This window comes from Nyctereutes procyonoides, unplaced genomic scaffold (assembly GCF_905146905.1).
Source record: "Nyctereutes procyonoides isolate TBG_1078 unplaced genomic scaffold, NYPRO_anot_genome, whole genome shotgun sequence".
NCBI classification, from domain to species: domain Eukaryota; kingdom Metazoa; phylum Chordata; class Mammalia; order Carnivora; family Canidae; genus Nyctereutes; species Nyctereutes procyonoides.
This window is the reverse complement of record NW_026575126.1, coordinates 46,668,001-46,682,864: the sequence shown is the minus strand read 5'-3', so window position 1 is coordinate 46,682,864 and position 14,864 is coordinate 46,668,001. Positions and strand designations below refer to the sequence as shown.

General features: G+C 40.1%; 1 protein-coding gene across 3 annotated transcripts in view; it reads left to right on the top strand.

Moving 5' to 3' along the window:
* The window catches only part of TXNDC11 (thioredoxin domain containing 11), a 64,200-nt gene that overhangs the window by 27,271 nt on the left and 22,065 nt on the right, over positions 1–14,864 (top strand). For all 3 annotated transcript variants that reach the window (XM_055339410.1, XM_055339411.1, XM_055339412.1), the window contains one exon: positions 1,505–1,598. In XM_055339410.1, coding sequence (XP_055195385.1) covers positions 1,505–1,598 — 94 coding nt within the window. The remainder of the gene's footprint in view (positions 1–1,504; positions 1,599–14,864) is intronic.

Genomic DNA, 14,864 nt, shown 5'->3' with positions numbered 1-14,864 from the left:
GATCAGAATTTAAAGAAATTTAAAGGGGTCTGTTTTCTTTCTGTTAGTTTCCATTTTTGTTATCTTTTGTGCCCAGTGTTAACTAAGTGACTAGAATTTCTAAAGATTTTGTCTTCCTTTGTTTTCGGTAGAAAGGCGTATCATACTATCACAGCCTTGTTAAGAACTCAAACACTGTAATTCTGTTTGAAGTCAGTTCTGGGTTGGCTTGTTAAAAAACATCTTGAAGGAGTTTAGCAAAAGAAAATCCTGTTTTCAGTAGTGCTGCTTTCTGATTTCTTCAGTTGTTTGAGAAATTGTTTGCTGGTTTTCTTTTTAAGATGTTAGGATTAAACATTCTGACTCAGTTTCTAAAAGCCAGTTGATTTATTTAAAATTGAATCTTAAGCAAGTGATTTAGATTTCAAAGAGTGTGTTCCACTACAGATCAGAAATTTCCTCTTTTTTACAACGTACTGATTTAAAATTTTACTAACATTAAATTTCTACTGTATCTTTGCGATCTGATTTTGTTCCAGTGATCAAATCAGCTCCAGTTACTTATTAAGAGCATGCTTTAGGGCCAGAAAGGAGACTTTACATTTGCCTAGTGCTTTATCAAGCTCATTTTTCTCAAGAACCTTGTGAGGAGTTGTCCCCAACTTGCCAGAGGAGTCTGAGGCTTCCCATTGAAGGGTCCACTTGAGATCTCACAGTTTGTCTTTTAGGACAGATACGATTATCACAGGGCATCACCAGACAGAATTTTTGCCACAGGGCCTTCAGAGTAGGAAACAATTATTTCCCTGGTAGGGGCAGTTAATTGGTTTGGCATAATAGAGAGGAGTTCTGTGTTAAAGGTTAGAGAAATGGAATGAGCAGGTGGAAATAAACTTGTGGGAGTAGAGGAGCAAGAAGGTAAGAGATGGGCCCTCCGCAGACTGGCCTGAGCAGAGAGGGTTATCCTTGTACAGGGCCGGGTTCTTGTGGGGCTGGCAGGTGAAGAAAGAGCCCTTGGAAGAATGACCTTGCACACAAGCGGAGCCAATTGCATTAACCTGATTTCCCTAAGCATGAAGGCATGTTTGGAGGAAATGAGAGGAAGTGATTGAGGAAGAAATCTGAGAAAGATTACAAAGAAATCATTGATATAGCTTACTTGGGAGATGCTAAACAAAAGGCGTGAGTACTTGATGAACTTGATGTTGAGGTTTCTAGCCAGAGACCTAGGAGAACTGTCAGCAGAGTGTGGAGAGACCTACTTAGGGAGAGGGAAGGGAAGTTCATCGCTGAATGCCCCAGTAAACGCTGCTGCGTCTCCATCCTTTATTACTCTGTTGATTTTCTAGATGGAGGGAAAGCTCGGTCCCATCCTGCAACTGTGTTCGTGTGGTTAGGCTTTTTAAAAAACAAAACGCAATGAATTGTGGTTGCCAAATGATGATGGCGTGTCCTGTTTAAAATATTTCCGTTACGCAGTGGCTGCTGGTCCCTCAATCACCTCATTCTGCTCTTGTTCCCGCAGCCTGGAGTCCTTGGCTACTTTGAGTTCAGTGGCTCACCCCAGCCTCCTGGTTATCTGACCTTCTTCACTTCAGCGCTGCACTCACTAAAGAAAGGTAAAAATGACTCTTATCCAGACATTAGTACTTTCAGCAAATGTGCGTATATTAATATCTTTTTCGTGTGTTACCCTTATGATTATGTATTTTAATTTTCCCAATTCCTTTCTTCTGTATTTGTATTAAATACACTGTTGTGTATTCCATTGGCAAACAAAATACTATGCTATTTCAAATACAGTCTTTTAGATATTTAGCTTTTTAAGATGTGGCTTGATCATATTGTGTCTGCGATTATGTATTTTGCACTTAAAAAACATAACCATAATCTATTTTTTGAGTTTGTAGTTAACTAGTTTGGTCAGAGTTTTTAGTGGTTATATTACCAGTTGGATATACCATAATTTAGGAATATATTTCCTTTGGGAAGTATTTTTACATGTATAAAAGTCATATCATATTACAGCATAAGCACAAATATATTTTTAATTAATTTATTTACACTTAGCTGAAACATGTATTATTTGTAGTCCCTCCTTTTTAAATGAAACATTGTATCCTGCCCATCTTTTCATGTTGCTCCATGTTCCTCCTCTGTATCAGTCATGACCTCCTGTCAGTTTTCTGTTGGATACACTTTGATCTGCTCGCTTGTCTCTGTCCTCTGATACAGTTTCATCTGCTCACGAGTCTGTCTCCTCTGATACCCCCTGGTCCAGGCCCCTTCCCCGCCCCTGGACTAGACAAATGGACCCTTAGCTGATACCCACTCTTGCCCCTTTGTCACATTAGGATCTGTTCTCCCCAGCCTCTAGGGCCCGGTTCTTTACTTGTCAAACCCCGATTCGTCCTTCAGGGTCCAGCTAAATACTACTCTCACAGTTTCCGCTGATCTCAGTTGGATATCCTATCAGTTCTCTTTTCTAACACTTAACATAGTTTGTATTTATGTATGAAGTTATGAGATTTGTTTATTGTCTGTCTGCTTCCCAGACTGAGATTTCTGAGTTTAGGTAGGGTCCATGGATCTTCAGTTCAATGCTCTTTCTACAGTATCTGGCACATAACAATCACTATTTGCCAAGTGAGCAATCAGACTGATGGCTGTGTCATTTATCCCCTAGTAGATCAACCAAAAATACATAACTGTCCTTCTATTACTGGGTATTAGATTGGTTCCATATTTTGGGAGGAGGAGGATCAAACAATCCTATGACCGGCCATTTTAAGATGTACACTGTCTTAAGGTTGTATGCATAGAGAATCTACTGCATTCATGTTTTTCACCTTGGGGACATTGCGAGAGGAAATCAAGCTGTCACATAAGGATGTGCCCACTTGAAAGACTTAGCTGCACAGATTCAAGTGAATAAAAAGACTTAGCAAGTGAAAGTTTGAATTCTGAAAGCAGCATACTGCTAACATAAAAAACTTAAGAAGCCAATACTCAGAAATGTTCTTAGAGGGCAGCCTGGGTGGCTCAGCAGTTTAGTGCCACCTTCAGCCCAGGGTGTGATCCTGGAGACCCGGGATCGAGTCTCACGTCAGCTCCCTGCATGGAGCCTGCTTCTCCCTCCTCCTGTGTCTCTGCCTCTCTCTCTCTCTGTTGCTCATGAATAAATAAATAAAATATTTAAAAAAAATGTTCTTAGAAAATGAAAGCCCCTCAGAGGTCTCAAGTGAAAACTGTACATGAGAGTCCAGTCTGCAGTTACTCACCGACATGATGGTAGTGTTCAAGTTTTTTTTTTTTTTTAAGATTTTATTTATTTATTCATGAGAGACACAGAGAGAGAGAGAGGGAGAAGCAGGCTCCATGCAGGGAGCCCAATGTGGTACTTGATCTCAGGACTCCCAAGATCATGCCCTGGGCCAAAGGCAGGTGCTAAACCACTGAGCCACCCAGGGATCCCCATCGTTCAAGTTCTTGAGTTGAAGAGGACATTTCAAGAATGTGGAAGGATGTTTTTATTACCCAGTTAGCTTATATTGTGTGCTAAAGATTCATCTTAAGTTACTTTTTCATTCAGAGGTTTCCAAAATATTACTTCCTTTTGGAGGAACCTTTCCAAGTGCAAGAGAGTAACCTTTTCCCCCATTTTTTCTTTTTCTTTTTTTTTTTTTTTTGTTAAGCAAAGGAAGGTGATGGTATAAATTACTTGAACAAAGTGGACCTCTTTGGTCAATCCCTGTTATTGACAAATGATCACATGCAGTTTCTTAGAATAATCTAGTCTATGATTACCTTTACTACATTTCTTTCCTAGCATGTGACTTTAGTGGGGTCTGGTAAAATCCTATTGCATATCAACTTTGCAAGAGCTGAGATTCATTCTAATTCATCATTTTTCACCTTGTTTTTGTGAGTAAGCTCTCACTTAAGTTTAATGAACCATTTTTAGAAGAAAAAGACAAGTTTGGAAGGATGACTTTCTGTAATAACTGCACTAAAATCTTGCCTTGATATTTAAGATTTTTTTCCGCCACTTTTCTTTCTCATACGCAGAAGGGAGATGATATTTTATTTACTAATGGTAGATGTTCGGTAAGAAACATATACACTTTTTTTTAATGTTATAGTTTGAAATGTAAATTATAGGTCAGTGTTGTATTTAGATTCTGTACAACAAATTGAGGCCTAAGACACATTTGCCACACTTAACACTTGGTTATAGAGCTTAACCAGAGAAGTGTTTAGAATGTGTTAGAAAGCAGATGTCCTGGTTCGACACTCTACCAAGTGTTTACAAAATGCACGTATCTTTCCATTGCCTTAATGTTTTTTTAAGTGTCTTAGAAAGAGGACATTCTGACATTTGTCTTGAAGCTGTCTGGCCATCAGTGTACAAGTATTTTGAGAATGTACCATATGTGAAGCCTCATGTCTAGGTGTGAGGAGTGTGCTAAGAGAGAGAAGAGTGCATGTTTGCCTCAAGAATTCTTTTTTTTTTAAATTTTTATTTATTTATGATAGTCACACAGAGAGAGAGAGAGAGAGAGAGAGAGAGAGAGAGAGAGAAGCAGAGACATAGGCAGAGGGAGAAGCAGGCTCCATGCAGGGAGCCCGATGTGGGATTCGATCCCGGGTCTCCAGGATCGCGCCCTGGGCCAAAGGCAGGCGCTAAACCACTGCGCCACCCAGGGATCCCTGCCTCAAGAATTCTTAGAGTTTAGTTGTAAGATCTGGTTCCATGGTCCTTTGTTCCTCTCTTCCGACTATTTGTATAACATTTGATACTTTGCATGTTATCATAAGGCAATGGGGAAATTTGGCTTTCTACCTGAGCACTTAATACTGACTGCTTTCTCTTTGTTTTAACTGCTTCCTTTCATCTTAGTTACCTGGGTCCTTAACGAGTTGATCTCAGCCTTGGTGCTGATGTGTCAGTTGATGTAGGCCCACCTGTTAGGTGATGTGGGCGGTGCCCCTTTGTTATATTTCTGTCCATTATTAGCTGTGTTACTGTGACCATTTTTTATATAGCGGTTCTGTATTTTCATGTAGTTTAATCTGTGGTTCTTTTTCTTGATTTCTTTGATTTTTTTTCCCCTAAAAATCTGATCACTAACTAGTTCATTTTCTTCTTTTTAAATTTAAAATTTGTTTAGCACTTCATGCTACCTGAATTTCCTCTGGCTTCACATACAGAGTACAGTAGTTGTTTTCTCCCCTTCTTACTGGCTCATCAGCACCATTTACAATATAATACTTCCATTTTCCTTCATCTTTTTTTTTTTTTTTAAGATTTTATTTATTCACGAGGGACCCAGAGAGAGAGGTAGAAACATAAGCAGAGCAAGAAGCAGGCTCCCTGCTGGGAGCCGAATGTGGAACTTGATCCTGTAACTCCAGGATCATTCCCTGAGCCAAAGGTAGACAACGCTCAGCCACTAAGCCACCCAGGTGTCCGCATTTTCCTTCATCTTAATGATGTCTGGTTTTATTGCAAAGTATTTTACTTGTAAGTGGGTCTTTTTTCTGTGTTTTTTCTTGGTCTAGATGCCTACTCTTTTTGTATAAATAAATTTAATTTTATTTTTTGCTTTGTAAGTCTGGACCTTGCTTCCTCTAGTTCTTGTGTCCTATGGAATCTTCTTTTATATCCATCTGTGCATTTGGCTGGATTTTGGTTGTAATTGTACTAAATATACAAATTGACTTAGAGGTGTTGGACATCTTCACATTTAGCCTCTCTTTCTAGGATTGCAGCATGATTATTCATTTATTCAAACCTTTTAATTTTTTATGATAGGTCTTACACATTTCTCATTCATGTGTAATCATTTCAAAATACTGAATGATTAATTGTGGGCTAGCAGTCTGTGTCTGTTTCAGGATTCGGAGGGAAACCAGTGTCTTGGATTTCTGTGCTCTCCACAGACCACAGAGCCTCTTTGAACCTATTTACTTTTGATCTTGGCAGGCAGGCTTTCTTTTTTGGCCTATAGAAAATTTGGTGGAGCGTTCAATGTTTTTAAGTTGCTTACTTGATTTTTCCCCCCTTCTTATGATTATATCATTGCTGTAAAAATGTGTTCTGGTAAAATGTTGTTATATTATGCTATGATTCAGCAACTTTTTGAAAAGAGAAAATTTGCAACCAGTTTCGATCTTTTTTTCATTTGGAAGGATGCAGTGCTGCCTAGGGAGGGAAGTGGTGGTCTGGGAGATGGCACTGTATAATCCGTACCCTTTGTTTGCCAAGGACAGGATCTATAAATTTGAGCAAAATATAACTTGTTTTTGTTTGAGTTTGTGTATCTGTAAAACTGGAGAGGGTGGAGAGAAGAATAGATGCTTTATAAGGATATGTCATGTGTACAGTACTTTGAATAAAGTAATAGTCATCATGTCTGCAGTAGCTTAATTAGAAAGGCACCTGGTGGAAAGCACTTCAAATAAGTATCGTGTCTGTTTTCTTAAAAGTGTCTACACCAGGTATTGTGTAACTTGACTGACCAGTGGACACAGGCCTTCCTTTGCTTGTACCTTCTTCTTGTATGGTGTGGTGTTCTCACTGTGGAAATGACCACGTTTCTCTCCCACTAAGATATGAGCTGCTTTGTTTGGATAGTATTTGGCCAAGGTTCTGTCCTCCTGCTCCTCCAGCTTCAGCACCCTGCTTGACCAGTGTTGTAGCTAAAAGGTTGAATGAATGACTATAATAAAGGGCACTTGACTTAGAAATTGCTCAAGTGAGTGTGATTGGAGCAATGAGATGTTAAATCACTTTGGATCTCTTCCCACCACAGTCCCCTCTCCTCATCCCTGGCCTTTTGGTTCCTTAAATCAGTGTGTGGGCATTGCTCGCAGCAGGACTGCGTGGGCCCCTGCCTGTTGCATTCTTTGTCTTTCCATTGGCGTTTCACTGTCCCCTGACACTGGAGCCCTGACGAACTGAACTGAACTTCATATGGTACTTAAATGTTACCTTGAAAATATACTAAATCATTAACTAAGGATGTCGTGTGTACTTCCTTCTGCTACCTCTAGGAATTCCTAAACTTAGTTGACTGGGGAATCTTGTGGCATTACAAGGGTCTAAGGAACACCCTTTGGGAAATAGGTTGTAATGAGTTTTTTAAAGAGGGGTTTATTAGAGGACAAACTGCTGATTCCAGTGTAGGGTCCCTCTACTCCACCAGGTGGCGTCAGATTGACCTGTGCTTTGCTGGTAGACTGGAGTCAGGATGTGTAAAGAGCGCTCTCCTCCATATCCTTTTTCACGAATAAAGCAATTTTTTGGAGCACTTTCCTGTTAGATTGTGAAGTTTTCTGCAAGAAGTCAGAAGGGGAGGATTTTCTTATTCTGTCAGTAACATTCTTAAAGGTATTGAAAAAAACAACGGACTGATTTCTTTTCTTTCTTTTTTTTTTTTTAACGAACTGATTTCTTAGGCAAGATTGACTCTGGGATTGCTTTTTTTTCTTGAATTCCTGGATCTAACTTTTGAGAGTTTGAGGCAGGCCGGAATTGGGTTTAACAATTCTCTGTAAATGAAACAGGTTCTAGGGTTACTTGGTTTTCTTGAATAATCTCATTCATTGTCACTATACTCATAGAGGGAAATCTTTTCCTAATTGTCTCCTTGTTCTGAGGGCCACTGGGTACTGATTAATACACATTAGAATAAGTATGTTAGAAATTATATACTTTTTGTTCCTGTACCTGAAACTGACTTTTTGGTGATGTTACTGTCATTTTAGCAAGCATGTCCTCATGTTTCACAGGATATGCTTTTATTCCCATTATGACTTATCTCTTAAGCCTTGTAAATGCTGGTAGGGAAGAATTAAGCCTAAAGCAGACCTCTTCCACACTTTAAGTTAGGTTTGGAAGCATGACTTATTAATTCAACAAACATTTGAGGATCTACTGTGTGCTCCAACTATAAAGATGAATAAAACTAGTTCCCCACTGTGTAGTGCCACCAGATAGTGTGGCAGACAGGTAGGCTTTTTGATGTTTTTGAAGCTAAAATAAGACTCCAGACAAAGAACCAAAAACATTAAAATCTTGGGAAAAAACTCACCTTCTAAAATAAAGTCAAGCTTAGAGGTGAAACAACTCAATGCAGACAAACCCAGTTCTGGTCTCTACTTGGCCACTTTTTATGTAAAATTGAATATGATAAGCTGATACTAGGCTGAGCCCATCCATGAGTCAAGCCTTTTACCTGGATGATCCAGAATTCCCTGCCACTCTCTGAAATAGGAACTGTGAATATGTCATCGTGACTGTCTCTGTTGAGAAAACAGGCTCTGAGGAGGCTGTTAACTGACTCAAGGTCACTGTGACTGGTAGAATGGTGGCTCCCCAAAGATGCCCACTAGAACCTATGAATATGGCACATCACATGGCGAGGGAGGACTGAGGTTGCACGTGGAATTGGGTTGCTAATCAGCTGACCTAAAGAATGGGAGATTATCCTGGATTATGAGTGGGCCCAGTATCATCAGGAGGATCCTTAAAATTGGAATTGAGGCAAAGAATAGTGTCAAAATGATGCAATTTGAAAGGACCTGTCCAGCCGTTGCTGTCATTGGAGGTGAGCGGGGCCCCAGGCCACAGAGCACAGGGAGCCTCTGGAGGCTGGCAATAGCAAAGAGATGGATTCTTCCCTAGAGCCTCTAGAAGAAACATGCCCTATTGACACCTTGATTTTAGTCCACTGAGGCCCGTTTTGGACTTCTGACCTCCAGAACTGTGAGATAAATTGATGTCCTTTTAACCTACTACATTTGTGGTGATTTGTTACAGCAGAGGCAGCAAACGAGTACTGTGGCATAGCAGTAAAGGAGAGGACCTGAGAGGAACCCAGGACCACGTTACTCCCATTTACTGTCGTGCTGTACTGGGATGAGGCAGGGGGCACAGTATGGTGATTCCCGCCTCCTGGTCTTCGCCCCAACACTGCTTCAACTATAGTGCCTTTCCCTAGTTAATATCCACCTTCCTAAGTTTTCAAGGCCTAGCTGAAGTTCTGGTGGTGTTTATAAATATTGCCTAGCTAGCATAATGTCTCGCACATTACGGACATCAAATGGAGTCCTACTTAGCATGGTTTTCTGATTTTCCCCTGAACTTTATATTAGCATCTTCCTAACAGGAAACTCCTATAGGCCCAGTCCGAGTCTCTTAATAAGTCATTTTAGAAGCTACTGTCCTGGGTGACCATGGCCCACCCAGTCATCCCTTCCAACTGGTCTTGAGGTTGTCTGTAAGATAAGAGAGCTGTGCCCTGGTTGCCTCTAAAAGACACTTCAGTCTGAAAATACATTGGCCCTTGGCCTGTTTCTGTAGGCCTGGGAGGTAAGAACTCTTTATATTTGTAAAGGTTTGTTTGCAAGAAAAAATAAAAAAAGAATGTGTGACCCTTGTGCTAGACCCTTAGAGCAGCCTAAGTGTGGTGAAGGAGGGATTTCTTTTGTGAAGTCTTTTCTTCCCTGAACATGTAAAAACAACAGGGAATTTAATTGAAATATGTACAAGAGAAGTACTTGAATTGATCATTTTAATATTGTGCTTTGGTAAAATAATAGATGGTGTGAGGGTGCTCACTGGCGTGTTAGTATATGTGACAGTGCATATTTAGCTCTGCAGTTTGTGTTCCTCTAAAACAACGTATTTGGAACTACGTTTCTCTCTTCCCTAAATCACAAGAAATTAAAAGTCACAGTGAAGAAGTTCCATGTTTACTTAGCATTTAACAGCATGGTGGCAAGCACCACAATGGCATGTTGTATCTGTGGTGTCCAAATGCCAGCTCATTTTCTGGATAATTGCTTTGTGCTTTATATTAAGAATTTTGAAAATACGCAAACCTGAGAGTCACATGTCTAGTGACAAAATGCAAATAATTGCTATAGTGCATATGTTGGAAACAAACATTTCGGTAGTCTTAAATTTCTATGAAGGTTTTCTTTCATTTGGATGAATGTATTTATTACTGGAAATGTGAGAAGTCATCCATTGAATATTTATGGATCACTGTGTAAATGCTAAGTGACACAGGAGGGGGGTGGTTTTTCCTCTATAGAATCCTATTGTTTCCCTTTCTCTGCTTGGTCTAAAACCTTGGAAAGAGGAGTGGGAAAGCAGAAGTTAATAAAAATGGCAAAGTAAAATGAGGGTTATTTCTAGGGTGGAAGGTACAATGATGCAGGTTTGCTCTGTGGAGTGTCACTATTTCCCAGAATAAAGAAGTGAAAGAAATTTTCTCAGGGAGTCAGTGACTTCTTAGCCATTGCTGATTAAAAGCCACATGACTTAATCCAGTGATATTTAGTTTGGAAGTATCCTGCTTTATTTATTAGCAGTTCTCCTCATGAGTGTTTTTCTGGACCTGAAACTCCATTTTGTTCCATGATCCCTGAGAAATTAGCTCACACAGATGTCTCCTTTTTCTACCAGTCCTGATAGAAAAATTGCCACACAGCTCAGCTCCAGCCTCTGTTCATTCTTTCACCGCATCCTTGAGTGCCTTACTTTGCAGTGCACCAAGTGCATGCAGCTCTAGGCTTCTGAGAGAGAATTCATTTCAGAAGCTCAGCAGTTTACACCTACAGTCACAAGGTCTAGGGACTCAGCTTTTCCTTTCTGAAGGAGAGAGGGGCTCACACTTTTAAAAATAAAAATAACTATTCTCTGCTGTTGGAGGGGTTTTCATGGAAAAAAATGAAATATTCCCTTAAGTATCCTTTCAGATCATTGGCCATTATTAAGACTTACTGGCTATTGGATTCATTATCTCAGCTTCTTCCCAAGTTTATGTGAATCTTGCTTTTTCATGATTATCACCTTGGCATAGTCCAATAGAAATGTAACATGAACCACATAGGTATTTTTAAATTCTCTGGTGGCAGCATTAAAAGATAAGAAATTGATGAAAATAACTTACATATATAAAATAATTCATTTTACCCAGTATATCCAAATTATTACCATTTTAACACACAATCAGTATAAAAAGTATTGAGATATTTTGGATCAAGTCTTTTATACTTTTGCACCTAACAGCACATCTCCATTCAGATGATGAAATCAACCAACCAACCTCCCTCCCTCCCTCCCTCCCTCCCTCCCTCCCTCCCTCCCTCCCTCCCTTCCTTCCTTCCTTCCTTGTTTTATTTATTGAGAGAGAAAGCAAGCACGAGTCAGGGGCAGAGGGAGAGAAGTAGACTCCCCACTGAGCAGGGAGCCTGATGGTGGAGCTTGATCCTAGAACCCTGGGATTATGACCTGAGCTGAAGGCAAGCACTTAGCCAACTGACCTACCCAGGCACCCCTAAATGTTGAAATTTTGTAGGAAATCCTTTTTTTTTAAATTATTTATTCATGAGAGACACAGAGAGGCAGAGACACAGAGAGGCAGAGACATAGGCAGAGCGAGAAGCAGGCTCCCTGGAAGGAGCCTGACGTGGGACTTAATCCCAGGACTCCTGGATCACAACCTGAGTAGAAGGCGGATGCACTGCTGAGCCACCGAGGCATCCCTTGTTGTAAATACTTAATCTATATTTAGATTACATAAAAATTACCTGGAAAAGGATTTACATATTCAAGTTGTTTTAAACATACCTTAAAAGTTTTCCAGTGACTGAGTTGAGTATCACTTTAAAATTAAATCAATTGAAATAAAGATGAAAATCGAGTCCTTTACTCACATTTAAAGTGCTCATTAGCCACATGTTGCTAGGACCTTGTAGCTCTGGACGTAGGCTTCATTATTCAAGTGTCCCAGGGTAAAACAGTTTTTTCTTGAGCTACTGAGTCTCTTGCAAGCATATCCCTGAGTTAAATGTTTCAGATTTCTGTTCTTGGTTATCTGTTAGTTGGTGAGTGTGAGTTGTATATCTTTGCTTTAGGCAAATTTATATTTTTTGAAAGCAAGAGCACGAGAGAGCTCATGCACATGTCTGTGAGTGGTAGGGGTGGGGGTCAGAGGGAGAGGGAGAGGGATTCTTAAGCAGACTCTGTGCTGAGTGTGGATCCTGAAGTGGGGCCTGAAATCAAGAGTCAAATGCTCAACCAGCTTGGCCACCAAGGCCACCCCTATTATTAATTTTAAAACAATTGAAAATCTATTCTCTTTCCCAACAAAAGAAATGATCGTTACTCTTTTCTGGAATGTTTGAGAATTTTAATGCTTTGCCTCCTCGAGGTGGTAGTTTTTGTTGCCTCAGTTTGTATGTGTTTTATACCAATACTAAACTGAAGTTTTAATATTAAAAATTGAATTTAAGGAAGTGGCTTTAAGCAAAATAAAATAGTCTGATGTTAAAATGTTATGCAAAAGCCTCAAAACAAAAATCTTGATGCAAACCAGAGAGATGGCAAGTGAGCCAGATGCAGCTGAGTAGAAACCAGATGGGATTTTGGATTCTTCCATCCTGGATGTGCCCTTGGAGGTTGTCATGAGGTAAATGGTGACAGTGGTGTATGGAAGGCACAGGAAGGTCAACAGAAGCTATCTACCTAGGGGGAATGTGGGAAGCAGGGGTGGAGCTTTCTGTTAGAGGCAGAGAAGAACCCAAACCTCAAAAGACAGCAAGGGGTAAACTTGCATAAGTACTGAAAGTAGGCAAGATTAATGGATCAAAACAAGGTCATTTATTATTCAGAGCACACAGTGATGTGATGCTGTGGGCCTAGATGGTGGCTGTGTATGTGGTGGGCTGCCTTGTAGCTGAGGGACCCAAAGCCAGGGGCTTAGCACCTTTTGTAGCAAGTGTCTGATAAGCCAGTCTTCATACTGTGGCCAAATGACCTCCATAGTTGCCTATATGATCAGCTACAGAGACTGATTAGTAACTGCTGCTCCTACCTCAGTGTTCTTTCTTGGTCTTGTTACATCTTTGGCAGTGGTCTTTGTGACACCTTTCACTAGATGGTTGTTAATGGACTTGAAACTGGCCACTTAACCTGGCTAAGAAGAGTTTATTGAGATTTTTAATTTTTTATTATTTTTAATTAATTAATTAATTTTTAAAAGATTGTATTTATTTATTCATGAGAGACAGAGAGAGAGAGAGAGGCAGAGACACAGGTAGAGAGAGAAGCAGGATCCTTACAGGGAACCCGATGTGGGACTCGATCCTGGGGTCAGGATCATACCCTGGGCTAAAGGCAGACACTCAACCGCTGAGCCACCCAGGTATCCCTATTGAGATTTTTTTAAAAAGTCATTGAACAGGATCATGCATATCATTGTTGGACCTTATTTTCATGGGGAAGGGGAAAGCATTATTCCAAGTTTATTTTTAATTCTTTAATTAAGACTGAGTCCTTAACTAAAATACTGAAGCTTCATTACTTTTAGGAGAAAATTATTTGTTTTGGAAATGACAGAGACCCCTACTGTAGAAAGCCTTGGAGCTCTGCTTAACAGAGAATGTTCTGGATGTGGAGGTGTGAAGTGTTATTTTTTTGTGTCTTTCTTACACTGTAAACTTCCTCTGCTAATTCAGGTACTACTCCTTGTGCACACGAGAGTGCAAATTTAAGCGCCTTCTTCTAGCAAGATTTCCGCTATATGTGGGAACTTAAAATAGATGTGTGAATTTCATAGATATGTCTATATGTGAAAAGTAAAGTTTTGAAATTGTGATATGTTCAGGCATGGCATGTTCGAATCAGCTGTGTGCAGGCAGACTGTCCATTCTTAAAGCCATTAAACAGCAATTTGAATGGGCCATTTCAACTTCTGGGTCAGGCTGTCACTTTTTCTTCCTCTGCTCCAATAAGTCATGTCGGTGACATTGGCCGACTATCAAATGCATTTCCTCACTGGCTGCTTTCCCTTTTTTTTTTTTTTTTTTTAAAGCCATGGCTGCCCCCAAGATTAAGCCTTCTCCTGGAGATCTGTCTCCTAACCCTCTCTAACATCCTGTGTTCTCTTTTGATGGCTTTGGGATCTGAACTTACGTATTATGCCATTTTTTGAAATTCAAATTCTGAGCTAATTTTATACTTGTAGAAAAGTTGCAGAAATAGGACAGGGAGTTCCTCCATTTTCTTCCTTCGCCTTGCTTCCCCCGTGTTAGCATGTTATATAACAAACCATTTGTTATGATGCTTTGGTCAAAGCTAAGAAATTACCATTGATACATCATTAACTGAACCACAGACCTTATTTGAATTATGCCAATGTCATCTTCACTAATGTTTCTTTTCTGTTCTGTTATCCATTCTGGGATCCCATATCACATTTAGTTCTTTTTTCTCCTTAGTCTCTTCCAATTCCTTTGTCTTCCCATGTCTTGCATGATCTTGACACCTTAGAGAACACTGGTCATTGTTCATTTTGTTGCTCAAAGAGCTCCAGCTTTCACCATTAGGAGTGTCTTGGGTTGGCTCCTGTGTCCTTTGAGTGCACTCCATCCTTCATTATGACACAAGATGTGTCCGTTTTCTTTTGTATTTCCTTGCCCTAGCTCTGGAATCACCCTCTTCTCCAGGGAGCCCGGGTTTCTGTTATGGGAGAAAGGCATTTAGAAACCAGGATCAGGGTGCTGGCTGTGCTGTTTGTTATCAGGTATCCTGACTTGTAAGCCCTTTCAGCAGATAGAGCGAGGACGTGTATGTGTTCACACCCACACATATTCATACATTTGTAGTTCTGTTTGTTATCTGTGTCTGTGTGTGTGTATGAAAAGCCATAAGTTTATACTAATTCCCTCTGATTCCAATCTAATATCAGCATAGCTTTCCTCTATTACAAGTAACTTTTCCCACCCACCCTGAGAATCCTGGCTCTCATTGTCTTCAGTTTTATAATGTTTAGTCAAGATACTGTTCTCATTACTCCATTCTTTCTCCC